The sequence below is a fragment of the Bufo gargarizans genome, chromosome 4 (genome assembly GCF_014858855.1).
Source record: "Bufo gargarizans isolate SCDJY-AF-19 chromosome 4, ASM1485885v1, whole genome shotgun sequence".
Classification (NCBI taxonomy): domain Eukaryota; kingdom Metazoa; phylum Chordata; class Amphibia; order Anura; family Bufonidae; genus Bufo; species Bufo gargarizans.
This window is the reverse complement of record NC_058083.1, coordinates 425,210,670-425,235,004: the sequence shown is the minus strand read 5'-3', so window position 1 is coordinate 425,235,004 and position 24,335 is coordinate 425,210,670. Positions and strand designations below refer to the sequence as shown.

At 43.8% G+C, this 24,335-nt stretch overlaps 1 protein-coding gene across 2 annotated transcripts in view; it reads left to right on the top strand.

Annotated features, from left to right (window-relative positions):
* CEP170 (centrosomal protein 170) overlaps positions 1-24,335 on the top strand; it is a 194,936-nt gene that overhangs the window by 27,488 nt on the left and 143,113 nt on the right. For both annotated transcript variants that reach the window (XM_044290668.1, XM_044290667.1), the window contains exons 3-4: positions 15,470-15,559; positions 18,742-18,820. In XM_044290668.1, coding sequence (XP_044146603.1) covers positions 15,470-15,559; positions 18,742-18,820 — 169 coding nt within the window. The remainder of the gene's footprint in view (positions 1-15,469; positions 15,560-18,741; positions 18,821-24,335) is intronic.

Genomic DNA, 24,335 nt, shown 5'->3' with positions numbered 1-24,335 from the left:
GGGGGGAGTCATTGGATTGCCAAATGGAAAAATACTAAATTGAAAATGTCTTCCTATGGATTAATTAAGAAATGGACTTAATGGATATCATTGGAGGTGTGATAAACTTGAAAGCACTCTCCAATGAGTCCTGGTTTAGAGGGGCAGGTCTGACAGTAGTGAGTGGTGTCTTTCCTAGTCCCTCTAACCGACCCTTTTTTGGGATCGCCTTTTTTTTTTTTTTTTTTCTGTTAGGGGAAGTACTCCAGGGCAATGCTGCCCATGTACTATTGATACCTCAGAAGCACTGCTGACTGAAATACTGCCCTCTCTTCCTGAACGCCAAAAATCATTTTCTTTTATTTTTTTCCTGAAATTCCAAGAAGGTCCCCCCCATGACCTGCTGTTCTATGGATGACAAAGGCATTATATAGTGACACTTGGGTTAGGTACACAGCTAATTTTTTGTACCACACCTTAGATTTTCTTAAGGCACTGTAGGGCTTTAGTACCTGGTCTGAAAGATCCACTCCACCCATGAACTTGTTGTAATCCTGGATACACAGGCTTGATGTTCTGCTCTGTGGTTCCTCGGACTGGGACTGGGGTGGACTGATCTGCATGGAGGGTAGTCAACATAAGAACATCCTGTTTGTCCTTGTATTTTAGCAACATCAAATTTTCTGAGCAAACAGCCTTGCTTTCCCCGCAACGCACTGTCTGATCTATAAAGGATTTAGGGAGCCCTTTTTGATTTCTTCTAATTGTGCCACATGTGCCTATGCCTCTGGCAGCAAGGCACTTCAGGAGAGGGACACTATTGTAAAAGTTGTCCAAATATAGATGGTATCCGTGGTCCAACAGGGGGTGGACTAAATCCCATACGATCTTCCCACTTCCATACCCAGAATCGGGTGGCTCAATTTTTGAATCTTTCCCTCTTAAATACGAAAGCGCAATGTATAGCCGGAAACACTTTCACAGGCCTTATACAACTTCACGCCATACCTAGCCCTTTTATTGGGTAGGTACTGGCGGAAATGTAATCGGCCTTTGAAGTGGACCAATGATTCGTCCACTGAGTGGCATTTTTGGGAGGTGTATACTTGACCAAATTTGGAATTGTAGTGGTCAACCACTGGCCTAATTTTAGAGAGTCTGTCATAACTGGGGTCGCTCTGGGGTGGGCATCCATTATTATTGCTGAAGTTTAGAAATCTTTGAATAGCTTCGAAATGGGTCCGGGACAGTGAAGAGGGGTGTGATAAAGAACATCTTTGTTCCAATACGAATGTATTGTTGTTTTTTTATAATGCCCATGCTTAGGAAAAGTCCCCAAAACTTTCAGTCGTGTCAGTAGGGGTCCATTTTGGGGGCCTTAAAAGTTAACTATCTGGATGGGGGGCAATATGGCAGTGCGTCTTATGGGGCGAAAGCTGCAGTTTACACTGATTCACCGCCGACCGCATGCTGCACAGTGCGGCTTGACGCTGCATCATCGGGAAAGGAGGAGGGGCTGGGGGCCGGCATCTGGTTTAGGAATGGCAGCGGGGCCCGGTGCAGTCACTGTATTCTATTGCATCGGGCCCCGCTCACTGTAGTAATTCTTATCTAAGTGTAGGCATTGTTTAACAATAGAACTAGGCCGAATGCACACGGCCGTGGAACACGGACGTGAGTGGTCCGTGGTATCCCGGCCTGGCATCCTCCTGACAGCAGGAGCGCACGGCGTCATTGGTTGCTATGACGGCGTGCACTTCATGCTGCCGCTGCACTACAGTAATACACTCGTATAGATCATACCAGTGTATTACTGTAGTACGGCGGCATGAAGCGCATGGTGTCATAGCAACCAATGACGCCGTGCGCTCCTGCTGTCAGCAGGATGCCAGGCCGGGATACCACGGACCACTCGCGTCCTTGTTCCACAGCCGTGTGCATTCCACCTTAATCTTCATTCCAGCAGCCTGTACTACCGTACTTACTAACTTCCGTAGGAGGCAGGAGGGCGGGCGGCTGTAGCGCAACTCACTACGTCACGTGCCTGCTCCTTCCACTTTATGAATAAAGCAGGCGGCGCGGGTGCATGACGTAGTGAGTTACGCTACAGCCTCCTGCCCTCCTGCCTCCTGCCTGCTACGGAAGTTAGTAAGTAAGGTAGTACAGGCTGCTGGAGTGAAGATTAATTATTTAGTTAAACAATGCCTACACTTAGATCGGATTACTATAGTGAGCAGGGCCCGGTGCAATGGAATACAGTGACTGCACTGGGCCCCACTGCCATTACAAAACTAGATGCCGGCCCACACCCCCTGTATTGGGGGTCATTCACACTGCACAGGGACACTGTTGTGGGGGGATCTGTGGATGCTATTTGTCATCCACAGATAGCAGTGTCATGCCATCCACAGGTGCCCACATAACAGTGCGTCATTCACAGATCCCCCATAATAGTGTCATCAACAGACCACCATTAGTTCAAAAGCATGACCAAACTCATGAGAGAGGGAAAACTGCTGCGTAGTCAGGGGCCAGATGGCCGAGGATTTATGTTTATGGGTTATGTTTTGATGCCTGTAAAAGTGACAATAAAGCTGGTTGTGACCAGTGTGCATCCAAATGTGCAGTGTTGGAGTGGCTTCTTAAGGTATGCTAACCGTCTAAGCGGAGAAGACGGCGTTGACCCCAAGTTGTTACATATGGTGGAGGATACGGGCAAAAAAAATGGCACGCTAAGCTGGGTGCTGTGGAGCTTAACCCCTTAACGACCCAGGGCGAGAATGCTCGTCCTATATCGCAGGCACTTAGCGCTAGAGGACGAGCATTCTCGTCCTGCGATCCTTCTATTCCCCCACGTGCGGTGCCGCGATCAGCCGGATCCCTGCTGCATCCACCAGCATCGGTGATGATGCCGTTGTCAGTGCCGTTGTCAGGGCTGACCGCGGCTTATAGGAGGTTTGCGCTCCCTCACCTCATCCATCGGTCCCTGCGCTGCTGTGGCGGGGACTCGATGGTTGCCATGGCAGCCCCAAGTCATTCCAAGGCTTGGGGCCTGGCATGTACGGAGGCCTAAGAGGCCCAGCCCCCAGGCTGGGTCTCCTAGGCAACTGTTAGCGTCTTAGTGTAAGACACTTACAGTTCAATACAGCACAATACAGATGTATCGTGCTGCATTGAAACAGGAATCAGACCCTGTAATGTTGAAGTCCCAGAGTGGGACAAAATAATAAAGTGGAAAAAAAGTTTATAAAATTAAAAGTTTCAAGAGTGAAAAAAAAGGTGTCCTTTTCCCCCCAAAAATTGTAAAAAATAGGGAAAAGACATATAGACAAATTAGGTATCGCGTCCATATCGACCAGCTCTATAATCAGATCACATGACCTAACCCCTCAGATGAACACCATAAAAAATTAAAACTGTGCTAAATAAAAAAAAATTGTCACCTTACATCACAAAATGTACAACAGCAAGTGATCAAAGAGGCGTACGCCCACCAAAATAGTACCAATCTAACCGTCACCTCATCCCGCAAAGATGTTGGTTAAAAAGTTGTTTTTTTGAAAATTTCGGAGAAATTTAAAGATTTACTTCTATGCCTTGTAACGTCCCCCAAAAATAAAATGTCATTCCCAAAATGATTCTAACAAGTAGACATATGGGAAATGTAAAGTAATTACTGTTTTTGTAGGTATTAATATGTATTATAGAAGTAGAGAAATTGAAACTTGGAAATTTGCCAATTTTTCCATATTTTATAAATAAAAATGATTTTTTTTAACTCCATTTTACCAGTGTCATGAAGTACAATATGTGATGAAAAAACTATCTCAGAATGGCCTGGATAAGTAAAAGCGTTTTAAAGTTATCACCACATAAAGTGACACTGGTCAGATTTGCAAAAAATTGCCTGGTCCTTAAAGGTGAAAATGAGACCAGTCCTTAAGGGGTTTAAGAGCCTGAAGCCTATTGTGGAAAAGCTGTTTACCCCTGGCCCAGTGATGTCATGACAAGTATCAACTTGCCTGGGTGGGGATAAGCGCCATTCAAGTAAACGGAGCTTAGCTGCGCCCAGACCAGTTGATACTAGTCGCAACGTCACTGGGCCAGTGGTATACAGTGAGAAGGCCACGCCGCTGCTTTCTTAAACAGCTGATCGGCGGGGGTCCCGGGTGTCGGACCCCCGCCGATCAGATGCTGATGATCTATCCAGAGAATAGATTATCAGTTTAAACAAACTGCAGAACTCCTTTAAAGTGGACTTGTTTGCTGAAAAGTCTGTTGGCATGGGTCTCATGGAGGAATATGCCAGGCGGTTGTGGCGGATAAAGCAGCAGGAAAGCATGGCCACACTGATTGGTTACACCCAAAGTGAAATGGTGCGGTTTGATGCAGAGCATGAAGCTTTGGAAGCGCAACAGCAGTTGGCCCTGGAGACAAAGTCTTCGCCGCTGAGTGGACACTTTGTAAAGGTCCAAGGTGTCAGTGATGTACCTAGCGTTCCATAGGTAAAGGTGATGGGTGCCATTGCTAAGGGCAACCAATGGAAGAAAAGTGAGATGGAGATTGGCTCTGCTCTTAGGAGTTCATATGTTCCCTGCAAATGTGTACAGAGTCCTAGAGAGGACGTGTGGAGGTGCCATAATGCCGTTGCTAGGAGCAACCAACCACTACAGCGTGCAGCTGTCCAGCACCAGAGGGAGGCCTACTGGAGATGCCGTCAAGTGGGAAAGTGTGCATCGGATTGTCCTTTGGTCAGGAGGCCACAGGAATTGCAGAGCAAGACATGCAAATTGTTGGTGGGTGGAATCCCACTTTTGGTGGAGCTGGATTGTTGCCAAAGAGTGTCACAGGTACTTCCAGAGGTACTGATGTTCCTTAAGACGCGTCCAGAAACTGGTAAGACTGTATTTCTTACCTTTGTGACGGATTATGGAACTGTACAACATGAACTGTTGAAGTCTGCTGAGCTTAGAGCGGAGTTTAGACTGGGCAGAGACTTCCCATATTTCTGGCAGTTGTGGGAGGGAGACAAGGTCCCAGATCAGGCTGCAGAGCATGCTGTTTCGCTACCTAAAAGGGACAAGCCAGAGGACTCTCAGCTAAAAGTCCGTGAGGTAATGGCGGGTGGAGTCTCGCTATCGGGCAGTCTGAATTGTGACCAAACAAAAGTGCAACCGGAGAAGTTGCTAGAAAAGAGTCCTGAGCATAGTGAAACTAGGCGGGTTTCTGTTGACTGTGCAACATGGACTTAAAAAGTCTAATGGACTCATGGACAACAACTGGTTAAATGAAAAGGTGTCTGATGGAAAAGAGACACAACTGTTATAGTAGCAACATCACATTACTGTTTATATATCTAACCTGCCTTTGTTTCAGGAAATGGGTAATGACGCTGGCAGGTGAGTCTACTTTCACACTAGTGTTTTTGCTGGATCCGGCAGGGTTCCGCAAAAACGCTTCCGTTACTGATGATACAACTGTCTGCATCCGTTATCAACGGATCCGGCTGTATTATCTGTAACATTGCCAAGACAGACCCGTCATAAACTCCATTGAAAGTCAATGGGGGCGGATCCGTTTTCTATTGTGTCAGAGAAAATGGATTCGTCCCCATTGACTTGCATTGTGGGTCATGATGGATCCGTTTTGCTCCACATCCCAGGACGGAAAGCAAACCCCAGCAATTGTGAATGTCTGTTTGCAATGGCTGAACTAAAACTTTCACAAGCCCAGGGTGATGAGCTGTGCAATAGTGATTGAGAGAAAACAGATGACAGACCTTCCAGAGAGAGAGGTCAACAACCTCATGTAGAGGAGATGTACATGGTATGCCCACTGCTGAGGTGGCCCCAGATGTTTCCAAATATAGGACCTTTAGACCCTGGAGGGGGGTTATGTAATGTGAAAAGTCCTACAGCCTTTATGGGGGGGGGGGGGGGGGGGAGAATATGTGGCGGAGCTGCCTTACATCTGGTGGGATTAGAGGCAGAGCTTGTTAAGAGCTCATTTGCATTCCTTACCTCCTATAACAATTCCTGTGACTCTGTTTTACACTGTTGGAGGAGGCATGCAACTGTGCAGAGCGCCCTCTATTGGAATTACAAACTTGTTCTTGGCTCAGATGTCTGTAATTTTAATATAGGGCGCTCTATGTTCAGTCTGGGGGTAATTAACAACTTTTTACATGTTGACCAACACCCATTACTATTAATTTACAATGAAGTGAACTGAAAATTAAATCAGCAGTAATGATTTAATAACAAAAAAGAAATGTAAAAAACCAAGGACTGTTTTTAATTGTAATTTGTACAACTGTGAACAGACACCTTCTTTAGCAATGTCTTTTTGTGGTTTACCCACTTTGTGGAGGGTGACAATGACTATCTTCTGGACAACTGTCAAGTCTCTCTGCCGCTCAGAACCAGAAGAGTGTGGATGCAGCCAAAAATATAATTTACAGCTCTCCTTAAGGCTGAGTTCACACGGGCGAGATTTCCGCGCGGGTGCAATGCAGTAGGTGAACGCATTGCACCTGCACTGAATCCTGACCCATTCATTTCAATGGGGCTGTGCACATGAGCATTTTTTTTCATGCATCACTTCTGCAATGCTTTAAAATCGCAGCATGTTCTATATTCTGCGTTTTTAATGCAGCCCTGGCTCCATAGAAGTGAATGGGGCTGCGTTAATAACGCATTGCATCTGCAAGCAAGTGCGGATGCAATGCGTTTTTCACTGATGGTTGCTAGGAGATGTTGTTTGTAAACATTCAGTTTTTTATCACGCGCGTGAAAAATGCATCAAAACGCATTGCATCCGCGCGGAAAAAACTGAACAACTAAACGCAATTGCAGCCAAAACTGACTGAACTTGCTTGCAAAATGGTGCGAGTTTAACTGAACGCACCCTGAACGCATCCGGACCAAATCTGTCACGCTCGTGTGAACTCAGCCTAAGGCCTCTTGCACACGAACGTGTGCGCCCCGTTGCCACATTGTGGACCGCATTTTCGGATCCGCAATACACGGGTGCCGTTCCGTGGACATTCTGCATTCACTTCAATGACTCTGCAAATCCGGAGATGCGGAATGGTGCTGAACGGAAGCACTACGGAGTGCTTCCGTGGGGTTTCGTCCCGTACTTCCGTTCCACAAAAAGATAGGACACGTTCTATCTTTTTGCGGAATGGCCGGATCGCGGACCCATTAAAGTGAATGGGTCCGTGATCCACTGCGGCTGCCCCACGGACTGTGCTCGTGCATTGCTGCCCACACTTTGCGGGGTGCACACGTTCGTGTGCAAGAGGTCTAAAGAGGACCTTTCATGGGTCCAGACTAGGGCTGCACAATATATCGCAAAATTAATCGAATCGCGATAATCGGCAAATGCGATATAGCGATTTGGCTGACCCGAAAATGCAGCGATTATATATGAAGGGGCCCCGCGCACATAACTGGCTATGTGTGTAAAGTATTTTACTACTGTGTGAAACAAGCTCTCTCCTATTGATAAAATGGCCAGCCTCTGTACTCACTGTCACTATGAATGCACTGCAGTGAGCGGCCCAGGCCGGCCGGCGCGTGACTGACGTCACTTAGTAACGCTCCTATTTCCCGAAGTGGGAGGAGCGTTACTAAGTGACGTCAGTCACGCGCCGGCCGGCCAGCTCGCTGCAGTGCATTCATAGTGACAGTGAGTACAGAGGCCGGACCTGTTATCAATAGGAGAGAGATTGTTTTACACACTAGTAAAATACTTTACACACAAAGCCAGTTATGTGCGCAGTTTAGGACACATAGGGCCATGAGGGGGACCAGCATAAGATGCTATATGTCTTATGCTGGTCCCCCTCATGGCCCTATGTGTCATAGCACACATCCCCTATAACAGCGTCCTCCACAGATCCACCCCATAACAGCGTCCTCCACAGATCCACCCCATAGCAGCGTCCTCCACAGATCCACCCCATAGCAGCGTCCTCCACAGATCCACCCCATAGCAGCGTCCTCCACAGATCCACCCCATAACAGAGCGTCCTCCACAGATCCACCCCATAACAGCGCGTCCTCCACAGATCCACCCCATAACAGCGCGTCCTCCACAGATCCACCCCATAACAGCGCGTCCTCCACAGATCCACCCCATAACGGCGCGTCCTCCACAGATCCACCCCATAACTATGTCATACCCAGCCGCGTCAGCGGCTCATATGGGAAAATCCAAGCAAATAGACCTCTAGCACAATTCCCTTAAAATATTGCATCGCATATCGTTATCGCAATTTTAGGGCCCTAATCGCAATCGCACAAAATTCCCATATCGTGCAGCCCTAGTCCAAACATAAAATAACTAACAGGTTATGTAGGGCATAGTGCAGGGATGTAATATCACTTACTAAAATAAATATAACTGCTCTCACCTGCCCCCTTTTTTTCTACTGTGAGCACGGAAATAACCGCACTTGGATGCGGAAAATTGGTAGTCCAAACGAAAAACGAAGAACCAGCTCACTCTTGCAGAGATTCACAGGTACTTTTATTAGTGCGGTTAAAGTTACATCCAGTACAAAAACGTTCTCAGTCTACGCGTTTCGGGCTACCCAGTATGCAGGCCCTTGCTCATGATATGCTGCAGAACAACTGAGTGCTGTAGATATAGTGGGTCAACACCTGAAACCCTGATTGGGTAATCACATGACCCAGAATAGATACCGCCACTCACATGCATCAAAAATCCAGTTTGAAAAGTCACAATTGTTAAAAATATATTAAACCATAATAAACACATTTCATGGCATGGTGGGAGAGGACCTTCCTCCTAATTGACACCCATCCATTTTCGGACAGCATCAGGTGGTTTGGCAGCTACATCGATGACCTGCTTTTCATATGGTCTGGTGATGTGGCGGCCATACCCCTTTTTTTGCCCAAAATCTCAACTCATGTTTGACTACTATCTCCTTTAACGTTCATCATGAACCGTGTGAGATATCTTTTTGGGACTTGCGCCTGAGGGGGGACCCCGCCACCGCTACCGTATGCACATCCACGTTCAGGAAATCCACGGCAGGCAATACCATATTACATGGATCTCCCTGTCGCCCACCACATAAGGTACACCACATACCTAAGGGTGAGATAATCCGTGCCAGGCGGAACTGTACAGATACTAATTCCTTTATACTTTTTTGTTTGGACTAATATCACTTACTAGTTTGTCTGGGCGCCGCTCCGTTCACCCGCTGTGCCCACCGTTCACTTTTCCCATCTGGTATGCTAATGAATAGCCTCGGTACAGGGAGGAGACTGCCCTGTTTCTCAATGGGCGTCTCCTTCTCCCTGGCTGTAGTGCGGTCCAATCACAAAGAGTTCAGTTGTACAAATTACAATTAAAACAGTCCTTGTTTTTTTAATTTTCTTTTGTTATTAAATCATTACTGCCGATTTAATTTTAATTTCACTTCATTGCAAATTGGTAGTAATGGGTGTTGGTCAACATGTAAAACTTCGTTAATTATCCCCAGACTGAACATAGAGCGCCCTATATTGAAATATTGAAACAGCTTGCTATCCCCAGGTAACTTAATATGTGGTGCTGTGGGTTGAGGAGAAGCAGTAGCTTACTGGTGCGCTAGGAATGCTCTCCTGGTGCTGCACCCTAACTGCCGTAGCATCCATATTACAGGCGTAATGTTGGAAAAATGTGGTATGGCTTGTGATCCTTCCATGGTAGGCAACAGTGAGCCCTGAGCTCCTTCCTAGCACTCTTCCTACCTATTTGCGCGATATGCCCTAAACACCGTCCAATAACTGGACAGCAGTCCCTTCCTAAGTAAATGTAGGGTGTAGGGGTGCACCGAAATGAAAATTCTGGTCCGAAACCGAAAATTCAGGATACCCCTTGACCGAAACCGAAACTGCCTTTTTGCCCAAATACTTTTAAAAGACCCCCACCCCATAACAGTTCCATCCACAGACCCCCCCCCCCCCACCTCATAACAGTGCCATCCACAGACCCCCCACCCACCCCATAACAGTGCCATCCACAGACCCCCACCCACCCCATAACAGTGCCATCCACAGACCCCCACCCACCCCATAACAGTGCCATCCACAGACCCCCACCCACCCCATAACAGTGCCATCCACAGACCCCCCCCCCCCATAACAGTGCCATCCACAGACCCCCCCCCCCCCCCCCATTGTACAATTAATAGAAAATAGCGGGGAGGGACTGGGAGGAGGAGCTGGGGGCCGGTGCGTTCACTGTGCTCCGGCCCCCAGCTCCAGTAGTTATAAAATGTTGTACAATTAATAAGGATTCTATTCATGAGGCCCCCTCTGCAGTAGAACATTCAATATAGCCACATCCTACTCACAGGGCTGTTATCTTAATGCTGGCCGGCCGGGCAGACGAGCGGCAGCGTCACAACTGACGTCATGTGCCCGGCCTACTTTCTGAATGAAGGAGGCAGCGCAGGCATGTGACGTCAGTCGTGACGCTGCCGCTCGTCTGGCCGGCCAGCACAGCCCTGTGAGTAGGATGTGGCTGTATTGAATGTAATACTGCAGAGGGGGCCTCATGAATAGAATCCTTATTAATTGTACAACATTTTATAACTACTGGAGCTGGGGGCCGGAGAACAGTGAACGCACCGGCCCCCAGCTCCTCCTCCCAGTCCCTCCCCGCTATTTCCGGCCGATATGTACAAATATCGGCAGAAACAGATTAGGTGCATTTTCGGCCGCCGAAATTTCGGTGCACCCCTAGTAGGGTGTGGATCAGAGAAGGGAAAGCAGAGAGACTAATAAAAAATGACTAGTGTTAGAATGGCACCAAAATTCGAAGACAAAAATCCAAAATATAGTGAGCGGAGGTCAATACCAGGAGTCCAAACTGAATCTAAACAGTACCAGAGAAGTAAAACCAGTGGTAGCCAGTGGTCAAAGCCAGGACATCTGATCAAGTCCTAAGGGTCAGGCAGGAGGCAGAGTTGGGGTATAAATTACAGGTCTAGTGTGGCAGTATAGAAACCAATCACAGGCAAACCTGTGGCTAGCAGTTTGTCTGTTTTAAATAGGCCACGTTTCCGGGTCACGTGATGTCAGTGTGCCTGATGTGCCTCCTCCACAGGGAGACCAAGCCTTTCTCTTGGCAACCAGATGCTGGTGGATCTGCAGCGAGGCGTGCAACTTGATTGACAAGCAAACTCGCCTGACCTAAACCCCATAGAGAATCAGTAGCTCCCATTGCAGTCAAGAGGAAGTTGAAAGACCGCAAACCCAACAATGCAGATGGCTATCAAAGCAACCTGGGCTTCCATAGCACCTCAGCAGTGCCACAAGCGGATTGCTTCCATGCCACGTCGCATTGATGCAGTAATTTATGCAAAAGGAGCCCCAACCAAGTATGGAGTGCACATACTGTACATACTTTTCAGTAGGCCAATATTTCTGTATTAAAAATCATTTTTTGATTGGTCTTGTATAATATTTTCTGACGTACTGACTTTTGGGTTTTCATTAGCTGTGAGCTACAATCAAGTTAACTTTTCGATGATATTCTAACTTATTGAGATGCACCTGTGCATATGTAAAATAGGAAAAAGTGACCATTTGTTTTAAAATTTTAATTTATTTTGGCATTTTTTTGCTAAAATTCTTTCACCTAAATAAAGGACGGTGGAGTTCATCTATCAAACTAGTGTAAAGTAGAACTGGCTTAGTTGTCCATAGCAAGAATCAGATTCCACCTTTCATTTTTCACTGCTTCTTTGGGAAATGAAAAGGTGGAATCTGGTTGCTATGGGCAACTAAGCCAGTTCTACTTTACACCAGTTTGATAAATCTCCCCCAGTATGTTATGAAATACAGTCAGAATTACTTGGATGTGCAAAACCTTTAATATAGTTAATCACTTCTAAAGTGACACATGAGATTTCCAAATCTGTCTTGGTCATTAAAAGAGTTGTCCCCCTTTACTAAGGCGAAATGGGACTATGCGCCAATCACCAGGTGGCCGGAAAACATCGGATTGGGCTGGTGCTCCTCATTTCTGGAGCTACGGAAACAGTGTATTGGAGCTACGGAAGCAGGGTAGCAGAGCATAACTCGGAAACGGCATAGCCTGCGGTTCTATACTGTTTATCTAGCTCCCGTTTACTGCAATGGGAGCGCCACCTGGTGGTTGGGGTTTATTCACCTTTAGAGTTATGGGTTAATGTGTTTATACACACATCCTTGAAAACAATGGAAGCATGCACTTGTTTGGTCTGTGTTGAGGACCAAATACACCTATTTAATCTATGGGTCCGTGTAAATCGCTGACAGAGCACTGATGTCATTCATATCCTGTCAGGAGATCATGCTCTAGAAATCCCTCTTCAGCACAGGCGTGCATGTGGTAATTGGGTGACAAATGGAGGACCAAAAACAGACGTATGGGCCATAAATAGACCTTTCACTAACATTGTCAAAGATGAAACACTGACCTTTTTTTTACGGACGTTGTCATGGACACATGTGTGACTGAGGCGTAACTCGTAGAAGTCCTTCCTGTATATTTGCCATTTCTGTAAAAATCCACTATTGTGTTAACAAGCTTCAAATTTAAGGACAGAATCAAAATTTCATCTTTTTTTTTTTTCTGTGTTGCTTTATTAATGTGGTTTTCCATTTAAAGGAAAACTGTCACATGGATTATTACTACTAAAGTAAAACAATTTCCATGTAGAACATACCTCCTTCCCCGATGTGTTCCATGCGGCATTTCTCGTTTTCTATCTTGCAAAAATCATCTTTGTACGATATGGAAATTAGACAGTAAGGTTCCCAGAGGGGTGTTATTTTCTTTCCATGGTGCCCAGGAATGCCTCCCATCCAGTGCCCAGGCCCGCCCTCCAGCACAGCCCAGGCACCCCTCTCCTGGGCTAAGACTCCACGCCCCCATCAGCGCCATAAATAAAATATTATTGGTCCTTAAGGCCAAAATTAATTACAAATGCAGTTATGTCCCCCTGAGTTGTGCGCCAACAAGATTTACTGCAGACACTTAAAAATCTACAGTAAAAAAGTTTTTTTTTCCCCCAATTTTAATGTGACTGTTAGGAGGTTAATGCAGTTTTCAGAGCAAATGCCAGAAGTGGATTCAAAAGGAATGGGAAAATATAATGTCTGAGATGGTAGGTAACAGACGTGCGGCGCAGAGGGGAGGGAAGAGGAATACGCTTCCACTAGGGAGAGGGAGGAGGACCCCTAACTCACCTAGCACTGGCCCCTGGCTGCCCTGACGTCCCTAGACGAGCTGCTAACCCGTACGCCGATCATGTGCCTCGTCCCTGACTTACCCTGACATAAGCCCTAGGTAGTGAATAGGGCGGTGGGAGCACTAGTCCTCACCACTGACACCTAGGGTAACAACAGGGAAAGGACAAACACAATCAACAATCCCCGAAGGGAGACGACAACAACAACAGAAGTGAACCGGAGAGCCATCAGCGTCAGTTCCAACGGCTCCACAGCAACAGTTGTCCACCTGAGGTCAGAATAGAAGATCTGGAAGGAAGGTCTTCATCTGGCAACAAGGGAAGCGGAGAGGGAGAATATATATTAGCTGGGAATGGCTGACAGAAATATAAAGGACTTCTCCGTCATGCTGCAGCTATTTTTGGCGTTGGCTCAATAAAACGGCATTGTAACGTTTTTGCAAAAACCGCTGTGTGTGTTAAAGTGTAACTGTCATTTTATTTTTTGTAATGGTTAGGGGCAGTGATAATATTTTATGCATTAGCAGCACTGTGGAGACGCGCTCCAGGCTGACTGCTGCTGCCCTTACTGTCTCTGTATTCTATATACCGTAGTCCTAAAACCGGCCATATACAGTATACACATACTTCCCTGCCTGCCATCTCTATGCTTGTTCCTTGCCGACAGCAAGATGAATTACCACGAGCATTGAGAAGGCAGGGGAGACGGGTAACAGCTGTTCTGCACTCTATAGAGACAGTTCTAATATACAGCTGTCCCTATATAAGGTAGAAGAGCTTTTGCCTGTCTCGCTGCCTTCTTAATAATCCGTGCTGAAATCCGGGAGTTGTTCAGTGATGCATCCATGAAGGATCCGTGTTGGATCCGTGTGTCCGTTATTTTGCTGACCGCGTGCCATCCGTGTTTCACTGACACTGCACAGCTAAACAATTATTTTCAAAGCACCTCTTCATAATGATCTGTACAACACGGATGGCATCCGTGGGTCTCGCAGACCCATAGACTATAATGGGCGTGATGGATCCTTGAACGTGGACAAAATGGAGCATGCATCCGTGCTAAAACACTGATGTGTGAATACACCTTAAAATTAATGGGTAAGACGTGTGAATGAGGCTTAATTCATCTAGCTGCCCACTTGTTACACATGAACAGTCAGTCAGTAAATAGACGGGAAGCTCTGCATATGCACAAAATGGGCCACTTCAGAGCTATTTTCTGACAGAAGTGTACAATTTCAGTAACTAAAGTATATTACAAAAATAGTGATTATCTTAGCCTCTACACATTACAAAAAAAATTACAGTTACACTTGAAACCACCAGCAGAAAAAAAACTGAACATGCTGTTAAAGTAAAAAAAAATTGGTATCATTTGATCCTGAGTGCAGTTGTGTGCCTGACGCCTAACAAAAAGAAGAGAAAATCTGTGTTTTTGCTGTACGGTTGTGAGACCTGCCATGGGATCTCAAAACTGCAGCAAAATGCTTCTTTTCTAATAATACAATTGGTGCTGCCGTTCAGAATGGATCCGGTTGTATTATATCAAAAATAAACAAACCGGATCTGGCACCATTGACTTACATGGTTTTTGGTGCCGGATCGGTTCAGTTTCCCATGCTGCACATAAAGCAGCTTGCAGCAATTTTGTATCCAGCATGGAAACACAACAAAACGGAATGGAATGTATTCTGGTGCACTTTGTTCCAGTTTGTTCAGTTTTGTGCTCATTGACAATGAATGGAGACAAAACTGCAGTGTTAGGGCTCTTTCACACGAGCGGATCCCGTGCGGGTAATCCGCTGCGTGAAAGAGAGCCAAGCCCCGCTCCGGACAGCAGAGACACGGAACATTAACATGATTGATAATCCTCCGTGCCTCTCTGTGACCTTTTTGCTACAAAATCACCGTGACTACTTTCTCATTTTGATTTTGTAGTAAAAAGATCACAAAACGACACAAAGCATCTTCAATCATGTTAATGCTCCGAATCTCTGCTGTCCGGAACGGGGCTTGGCTGTCTTTCACGCAGCGGATTATCCGCACGGCATCCGCTCGTGTGAAAAAGCCCTTATGCTGTGATTTTGAGAGCGTGTGCCGGATCTCTGAACCGGACAGCACAATGCAGATGTAAAAGTAGCCTTATTCTATAGCCTAGATTAATTACATGATAATCTAAGAATCCTACTGACTTGCTTCTGTTTTTCCATGATTTAATTTGTATAGTCAAGAAGTGTGGACAAACAACATGCTGTTATCAACTATGAAGCCTCTACTGACGAGCATTTAGTGAAAGACCTGGGGAGTCTTAATGGGGTAAGTATAAATCTTCATATCGCGATATGACTTTCTAATGGTACTGTTTAATATTACATATGATGTAGTGGGGCAAAAAATTCCAAATGGATGATAATTGGAGAAAAAAATTCAATTATTCCATACTTATGTGTTTCGTTTTTACGGCGTTCCCTATGTACCCACAAAAAATCCTTTTTTGTCACAAGACACAAACCAAACAAACTTACGAGCACAGACACAACCCCAATTGTTTAATAAATATAAGAGAACTCTTTAACTGGTGCATATGCACTGCATATCGTTCCATTCAAATGGGGGGGTCACAAGGACCTTGGACGAGAATGCTCGTCTTAATTTGCCAGGACTTTGCTTGCGTTCCTTCCCCTGCCCCACACGTGGTGTCACGATCAGTGCCTGTTACTGACAGCTGGACCCCTGCTGCATTCACCATCATCGGTGATAACACTGATGCCGGTGGATTCACTCCTCATATGCCGTGGTCAACACTGACCACGGCATGTGGAAGGTAAGCGCTCCCTCTCTTGATCCAGGCTGGGTTATCATAGGCAAACTGTCAGTGTATTACACTGATAGTCAATGCATATGTATTGTACTGCATTGAATCAGGGATCAGACCCTGAAATGTTGAAGTCCCATAGTGGGGCAAAAAAAAAAAAAAAGTGAAATAAGTGTTTTTAACAATACAAAAAAGTAAAAAAAAAAAAAAAAGTGCCCCTTTCCCATAAAAAGAGACATAAAATTGTAAAAAAAAAAAAAAAAAAACCCAGACATATTAGGTATTGCTGTATCTGTAAACCCCCTGCTTCATAAAAATATCACATGATCCAAGTTGTCTGGTGAACTTCGTAAAAAATAAAAACGGTGCCAAAGCCCCACATAGTAACTTCATAAATTAACTGGTCCTTAAAAAAGTGGGTTTTGGAAATTTTCTAAAAAATTTAAACATTTGCTTCTAAAATTATTTTTTCTTTTCAAGTATCTTTTTATTAGAAAAAGAATATATAAGGATATAGAAACAATAATAACGTGGTGTCCCAATCTGCATATAAATCACATACTAGAAAAATGAGGACCCTTAAAACACAGCGACCAAGGTAGGGGGAGTCACCGGTAAACCAGGAAGGAGGGAACTGTCCCTACAGAAAACCCTGGTTTAGGCCTCATGCACACGACCGTTTTTTTTTAAGGTCCGCAAAAACGGGGTCCGTAGGTCCGTGATCCGTGACCGTTTTTTTGTCCGTGGGCCTTCCTTGATTTTTGGAGGATCCACGGACATGAAAAATGAAAAAAAAAAATCTAAGTCAAGTTTGCCATTAAAATGATAGGAAAAAACAGACACGGATCACGGACACGGATGACAATCTTGTGTGCATCCGTGTTTTTTCACGGACCCATTGACTTGAATGGGTCCGTGAACCGTTGGCCGTGAAATAAATTGGACAGGTCATATTTTTTTCACGGCCAGGAAAAACGGATCACGGATGCGGCTGCCAAACGGTGCATTTTCCGATTTTTCCACGGACCCATTGAAAGTCAATGGGTCCGCGAAAAAAAACGGAAAACGGCACAACGGCCACGGATGCACACAACGGTCGTGTGCATGAAGCCTTACCCTCAGCCCGGGGACAACTCCTGATTTTGGGGTTTCCCAGTCCTCGTACCTGTCCTGATATACCCTACAACCAAATCTGAGGCCCTAGGGATCAACATTGAAGAGAAGGAGAAGATGGCTCTCCAGGCTCAATACCCTTTCCAATGTCCCCCCACACATATCACTTATCTAGGTCTCAAGATCTGCTCCACCTGGAACGACCTATACACTCAATTATGCTCATATCCCTCGCACCTTTCAATCAACTTTTGAGTCTTGGTCCCTCCCATACCTATCCTGGATTGGTTGGAAAAACCGTATCAAGGCAGTTTTACTGCCAAATCTCCTATACCTATTTCAGACACTCCCGATTCCCCCTCCCGCTCTCCTTCTCGACAATCGGGAAACTCGACAACAAATTTCTCTGGCAAGATAAAAGACCCAGATTAAGCCATGCTTTGCTCACCCAACACAAATCACGCGGGGGTATGGCGTTACCTGATTGGAAACTATATTATGATGTGGTACACCTGGTACTTCAGACTAATGCAAAGGGATAGACTAGACAACACCAAACTGTGGATTACCTTAGAAGAATGCCTAGCTACCAGCCCGCTGCTCTCCGTTATCTGGGGTATAAACAGTGGCATGCCCAGCCAACAGACTCAGAACCCTATCACTAAGTCCTCTCTAAAGATCTGGAGCTCTGTTAAAGATAAACTTAGCCCTCCCACATCTCCACTTATGTCATTGACAGACCTTCCAGATTTATATCTCCCAAAATTTGCAGATACACACATAAGACTCTCCGAACCGAGATCCTTACCTGTTCTCGCTTCCTAGACTAGGAAAGCCTACAGACCCATTGGCCACCACTTCTTCATGGAAGGCCCATATTCGGTCACTCTTAACTCCTTATCTTGCAAATCTCATTCCTAAGAGACCTCACTCGATTAAAAAAATTGATAGCCGCTAAGCTCCCCCCTAAAACACCTGTTATCACAGATATACAGAATTTGCTACTAAAATTCTAAGCCTTATAACATCTTAAAAAAATAAAATTATTATATTTACAAAATGATGAAAACATGAAAGTGGACATAAGTGAAATGTAAACTAATAACTCCTTTATGATGTATCACTTATCTGCCTTAAAAGCAGAGAAATTCAAATTTAGAAAATTGTGAATTTTTAAAAAATTTCTATACTTTTTTCTTCTTTTTTTTAATAAATAAAGGTGAATTATAGCGACTAAAATTTTTCACTATCATGAAATACAATGTATCACAAGAAAACAGTCTCAGAATGGTTTGGATAAGTAAAATTATTTCAAAGTTTTACCACATAAAGTGACACAGGTCAAATTTCCCCAAAAACAGCCTGGTCCTCAAGGTGAAAAATGGCAAGGTCCTTAAATGAAACTTTCGACCACAAACATGAATTGTTTTGCAGCTTTTACAAAGTTTTGCTTAAATGTCTAGGAATATCTCTATTTCTTAAGTTAACAAAATAAATTATTGACTTGGGCTTGTATTCAGGTTTTGGTATAACATATTCATATTTTTTCGTCATTTTGATCTCTCTACAGACATTTGTGAATGATATCCGGATTCTTGAACAAACTTATGTTACTCTGAAGCTTGAAGATAAGCTGAGATTTGGTTATGATATCCTTTTATTTATAAAACTTATTTCATGGTTACGAAATGTTAAATTACTGGTACATTTGTTAATGTACTAGCACAGTGTTCTAATAATAACCTACAAGGGTAGAGAGATTTTAAAATGTTATTTTCCTATTCTTCTGGACCTTATAAGCAGAATACAGACTGACATAATTTGTTGTCTGTGAGTTATATTTTCCAATGGTGCCATAAACTTTTTTGGGGGGCAGGAAGAAAAAAACAAAAAACAAAAACAAATCTGGATTTTTTTTTTTTATATTTTTCCAGATGTTTAGTTTTTCTTTTACTAATTTAATTAATTTAATGCGATTTACTTTTGATTTTCACTGTAAATTCATGGAGGTTATTTTGCGGGATGAGGAATATTTTTTAATACTATTATTTTAGGATACAATCAAGTACCTGCCTAATTTAATTAAATTTTTTGGTGGGAGGGGAGTCTGTTAATAGGAAAATTGCCAATTCTCCCATTATCATTGTAATGTTCTATTAAAAGACTCTCAGAGGCTACTTTTGGGTAGTACATATCTTGGTGAGAGAGGGTGTTGACTGATAGACATGCCTCCACAATACACTTGAAGACATTTTGTCCAGTTAACAGACTTTGACATGGGAAGCATCATTAGACTGAGTGGAGCAGGATGATCCTCTTTGACTAATTTCCTACCATCTAGGTCTGACCTAGCAGTTAAGAGGTTTTGAAGGCACTGGTTACGTGAGAGCACGTGCACATGGTCAATAGGCTCTTGATGGTCCAGACAGACCTCCAGTAGAGAGATCCGTTTAATCCACCGACAAGTATCGCCCACGGTTTTGTTGCCCACCATGTCGACACTGATGGTACTTTCATTATACACCACTGTCTGGAGATGATTGCTTCAGTTCTTAAAGGGGTTATTCAGGGATTGATAATGATGACCTTTACTGAGGATAGGTCACCATTATCGCATTGGGGGGAGGGGGGAGTGTCTGAGTCTCAGCACCCCCACCATCTGGTGAGTGCAGCCTGCTCCCGGCAGCTTTCCAAGCACAGCACTTATATAGCGGCTGTGCTTGTTATTGCAGCTTAGCCCTATTGACTTGAATTGGACTAATCTGAAACTTGGCTGACTTCTCCTAACAGCTGATCGTCGAGGACCCCCGCCGATTTGATATTGATGATCTATCGAGAAGATAGATCATCAGTATAAATTCCCAGATAACCTCTTTAATGATATGTTGGGGACATTCTGCTGCCTTGTGCTGTCACAGAAAAGAGAAAAAAACAAAGAGAAAAACATCCTGCACGATATGATAAATAAATGTGTGGATGTCCCTGGCTACATTTATGAAAAAAATCACAGAAAAAAAGATAATAATGCACTAACAAAATAGATGCAAGCATTATATATGGACTAAGCCCTCCCTCTGATGTAATAAAGAGACAACACAGCATAATAATGCTCACCCACACACAGCAAAAGTTTCGAAGGAATGTATTTGCCAATCCGGTCGACATATTTATTGCCAATTGAGCATTTATGGGACTAGCTGGGGCATCAGCTTTGGTAGCCTACAAGCTTGCAGGATCTACAGGCCCAGCCACAACATCTGTAGGAAAATGTGTCATAGGATACCTCCCAGAACCTCTATACCTCTGTCTTGTATCTAGGCTAGAAGACGACCAACAAGGTCTTGAAAAAGTATTCATACCCTTTGAACTTTTCTATATTTTTTTTTCACGTTGCACCCACAAACTTTAATGTGTTTTATTGGGACCAACACAAAGTAGCAAGTACCGTATGTGTAAGTGATACATGGTTTTCAAAATCTGGAAAGTGTGGCATGTATTCAGTCCCCGTGAGTCACTACTTTAACCACATTTCAAATACAACGGCAAGTCTTTTGGGGTTTGTCTCTACCAGCTTTGCACATCTAGAGGCTGAAATGTTTGCTCATTCTTCTTTGCAAAATAGCTCAAGCTCAGTCAGTTTGGATGGAGAACATCTGTAAACAGCAAATTTCAAGTCTTGTCACAGTTTCTTAATGGGATTTCGGTCTAGGCTTTGACTGGGCCATTCGAACTTTTAAAAATATGCTTTGATATAAACCAGAAGCTCTGCTGTATGTTTTGGGTCATTGTCCTGCTGGAAGGTGAACATCAGTCTCAAGTCTTTTGCAGCCCCTACCATGTTTTCCTCCAGAATTGCCCTGTATTTAGCTCAATCCATCTTCCCATCAACTCTGATTAGCTTCCCTGTCCCTACTGAAGAAAACCATCCCCGCAGCATGATGCTGCCACCACCATGTTTCATGGTGAGGATGATGTATTCAGGGTGATGTGCAGTGTTAGTTTTCCTCCACACATAAGTGGAGACTTATCAAAATTGGTGTAAAGGAAAACTAGAATAGTTACCTATAGGCAACTAAGCCAGTTTTTCTTTACACCAGTTTTGATAAATCTCCCTCATAGTGTTTTGCATTTAGGCCAAAAAGTTCAGCTTTGGTCTCATCTTACCAAAGCACCTTGTTCCACATGTTTGTGTCCCTTACATGGCTTGTTTCAAACTGCAAACGGGACTTATGGCTTGCTTTCAAAAATGGCTTTCTTCTTGCACTCTTCCATAAAGGCCAGATTAGTGTAATACACGACTAATAGTTGTCCTATGGACAGATTCTCCCACCTGAGCTGTGGATCTCTACAGTTTCTCCAGAGTGACCATGGGCCTCTTGGCTGCTTCTCTAATTAGTGCTCTCCTTGCCTAGTTGTCAGTTTAGGTGGATGGCCATTTCTTGGTAGGTTTCCATTTGTAAATAATAGATAGGCAGGCACTTTTTATCTGGTTACTACATAAAATATATGTATTATTGAAGGTAAAATTAGGTATTTTATTTAACTGCAGTTTAAAATATCGATATCACGTCTACAAATAATTGGTTTTAATTATGGATGTCTTTTGACAGTACAACAGGTGAATTATGTCCAAGTTCTTCTAATGGTATATCAAAACAAGTTGTGGAGATACCCTAAAAGGGTATTGTAAAAAGGGATGACATAAAAAATAGGTTAAGTGGATATCCAGAGGAGATAAAAAGGGATGTAGGATCTTAAGTTCTTCCAATGTCGGTTATGGAAAGTTTATATTGCAATATTTGTGTAAATAATTTGTATCAGCAGAGTTGGTTAGTCAGAATAAATAGTATGCGGTATGATTTAGCTTTTTAGTGATATGGTTTCCGGGTGAGTCACCTAAGACAGAGCACCACCCCAGAAAGTTAAATTGGGGGAGCCGCTATCACTATTTTTACCTAAGGTTTCCATTTGTGCCATACTCATTCCATTTTCGGATGATGGATTGAACACTGCTCCATGAGATGTTCAGAGCTTGGTATTTTTTGGTATTTTTTTTTTTGCAACCTAACCTTACTTTACACTTCTCCACAACTTTATCCCTGACCTGTCTGGTGCACTCCTTGGTTTTCATTATGCTGTTTGATCACTAATGCTCTCTAACAAACCTCTGAGGCCTTCACAGAACAGCTGTAGTTATATGGAGAATAGATTATACACAGGTGGACTCTAACTAATTAATTAGGTTTTCTGAAGGCAGTTGGTCACACTGGATTTTATTTAGGGGTAAGAGAGTACAGGGGCAGAATAAAAATGCACTTCCGACTGTCACGTAGTAAAAATGGCACATTATCTTTATCTTTATTTTGCAGGTATATGTATATGGTTTTTGATATATTCTAATGCTAACTGTTTTTAAATTTTTGCATTGCCACTTTCTGACACGTAACTATTTAAAATATTTTCCTCTTCTCAGCTGTGTGAGGACCTTTTTGTTGTGGAGTTATCTGTATGTTGTATTGATACTATTTTTGGATATGAATGGCTTTTTGATCTTTTTTTATTCATTTTTTGGGGTTGCAAAGTGACAAAAAAAAGTTGATTTCTCTAGTGATTTTATTTTTGTTTCATGATGGTATGAATACTTAAAAATGTTGACGTTCAGGCATGGCAATGCTTTTTTTTGTTTTATTTTTAAAAATTTCAGAACTAGAGAAGAGGATTTGGATTTGTCAGGGAAAGACCAAGAAAGAATCTCAGGAGGTTCAGATCATCTGGTCCTTCTCTTTTTTGTTTTGATTTTCATTATAACCTACAGTTGTCATGGTCCTTCCTGTGACAGAGGTTAGAAGAGCTAAGAGACTGGCTGCTCGTTAGGTTATCTGACAGCCTATCTGTTTTCACTTGTTGCAGTGCTGTTGTTGGTAATGACCACACCTCTTGTCTCAGGTGTAGCTTGTGGTCATTACTGCTCCTCTATTTAGTTTGGACTCGCGCTTCATACCATGCAGTTGATATTATCTGCCTGGAGTTGGAAGAGCTGGTGTGCGGTCCTCATTTGAGTTCCTGCTCATCCATTTTCTATTGAAGATAAGTGTACTTCCCTTTTTTATTTTGTTGTTCCTATTTATTCGTTTACTAGGCATCAGGGAGACACTGGTTCATTCATCTGGGAAGGAACCAGTGGTCTCAGACCCTGTCACTACTCCTAGGGCTGTTCAGGGTTTGTAGGGCCTAGGTTTCTGGTGTATGAATATTCCCACCTTCAGGGTCTATTCATGCTGACAGGCGTTAGGGCTAGGTTTAGGGTTTCCTAGATAGTGACCGTTTCCCTTTCTCTAGCCATGAGGCCTAGTTTCTGGTCTTTTTCCTTCTGTTGTCATTCCATGTACCTCCCCTCCCCCTACATTGTGACAACAGTATCTCAGAAAAGTGAGTACACCCCTCATTTTTGTAAATATTTTATTATATCTTTTCATGGGACAACACTGAACATATGACACTTTGATACAATGTAAAGTAGTCAGTGTACAGTTTGTATAACAGTGAAAATTTAGTGTGACCTCAAAATATATTAACACACAGCCATTAATATCTAAAACGCTGGCAACAAAAGTGAGTACACTCTTAAGTGAAAATGGCCAAATTGTACCCAATTAGCCATTTTCCCTCCCTGGTGTCATGTGACTTGTTAGTGTTACAAGGTCTCAGGTGTGAATGGGGAGCAGGTGTTACATTTGGTGTTATCGCTCTCACACTCTGTCATACTGGTCACTGGAAGTTCATCATGGCAAAGAACTGAGGATCTAAAAAATAAATAAAAAATGTTGATTTACATAAAGATGGTATAGGCCAGTGATGGGCAAACTGCGGCTCTACTGCTGTTGTAAAACTACAAATCCCATCATGCCCTGTTGTAGGCTGATAGCTGTAGGCAGAGTGGGCATACTGGGCATTGTAGTTTTGCAACAGCTGGAAAGTCGCAGTTTGCCCATCCCTGGTCTAGGCTATTGGTGGCGAACCTTTTGGATGGGTGCCAGAGGCGGCACTCGGAGCCCTCTCTGTGCACCCGCACCGTGTAAAAAGTCTATGGTGTACCAATATGCCTCAGACTTTCCCTGCTAGTCATCAGCGCAGGGCGCACTGTGAGCAGCACAAGTAGTGTAT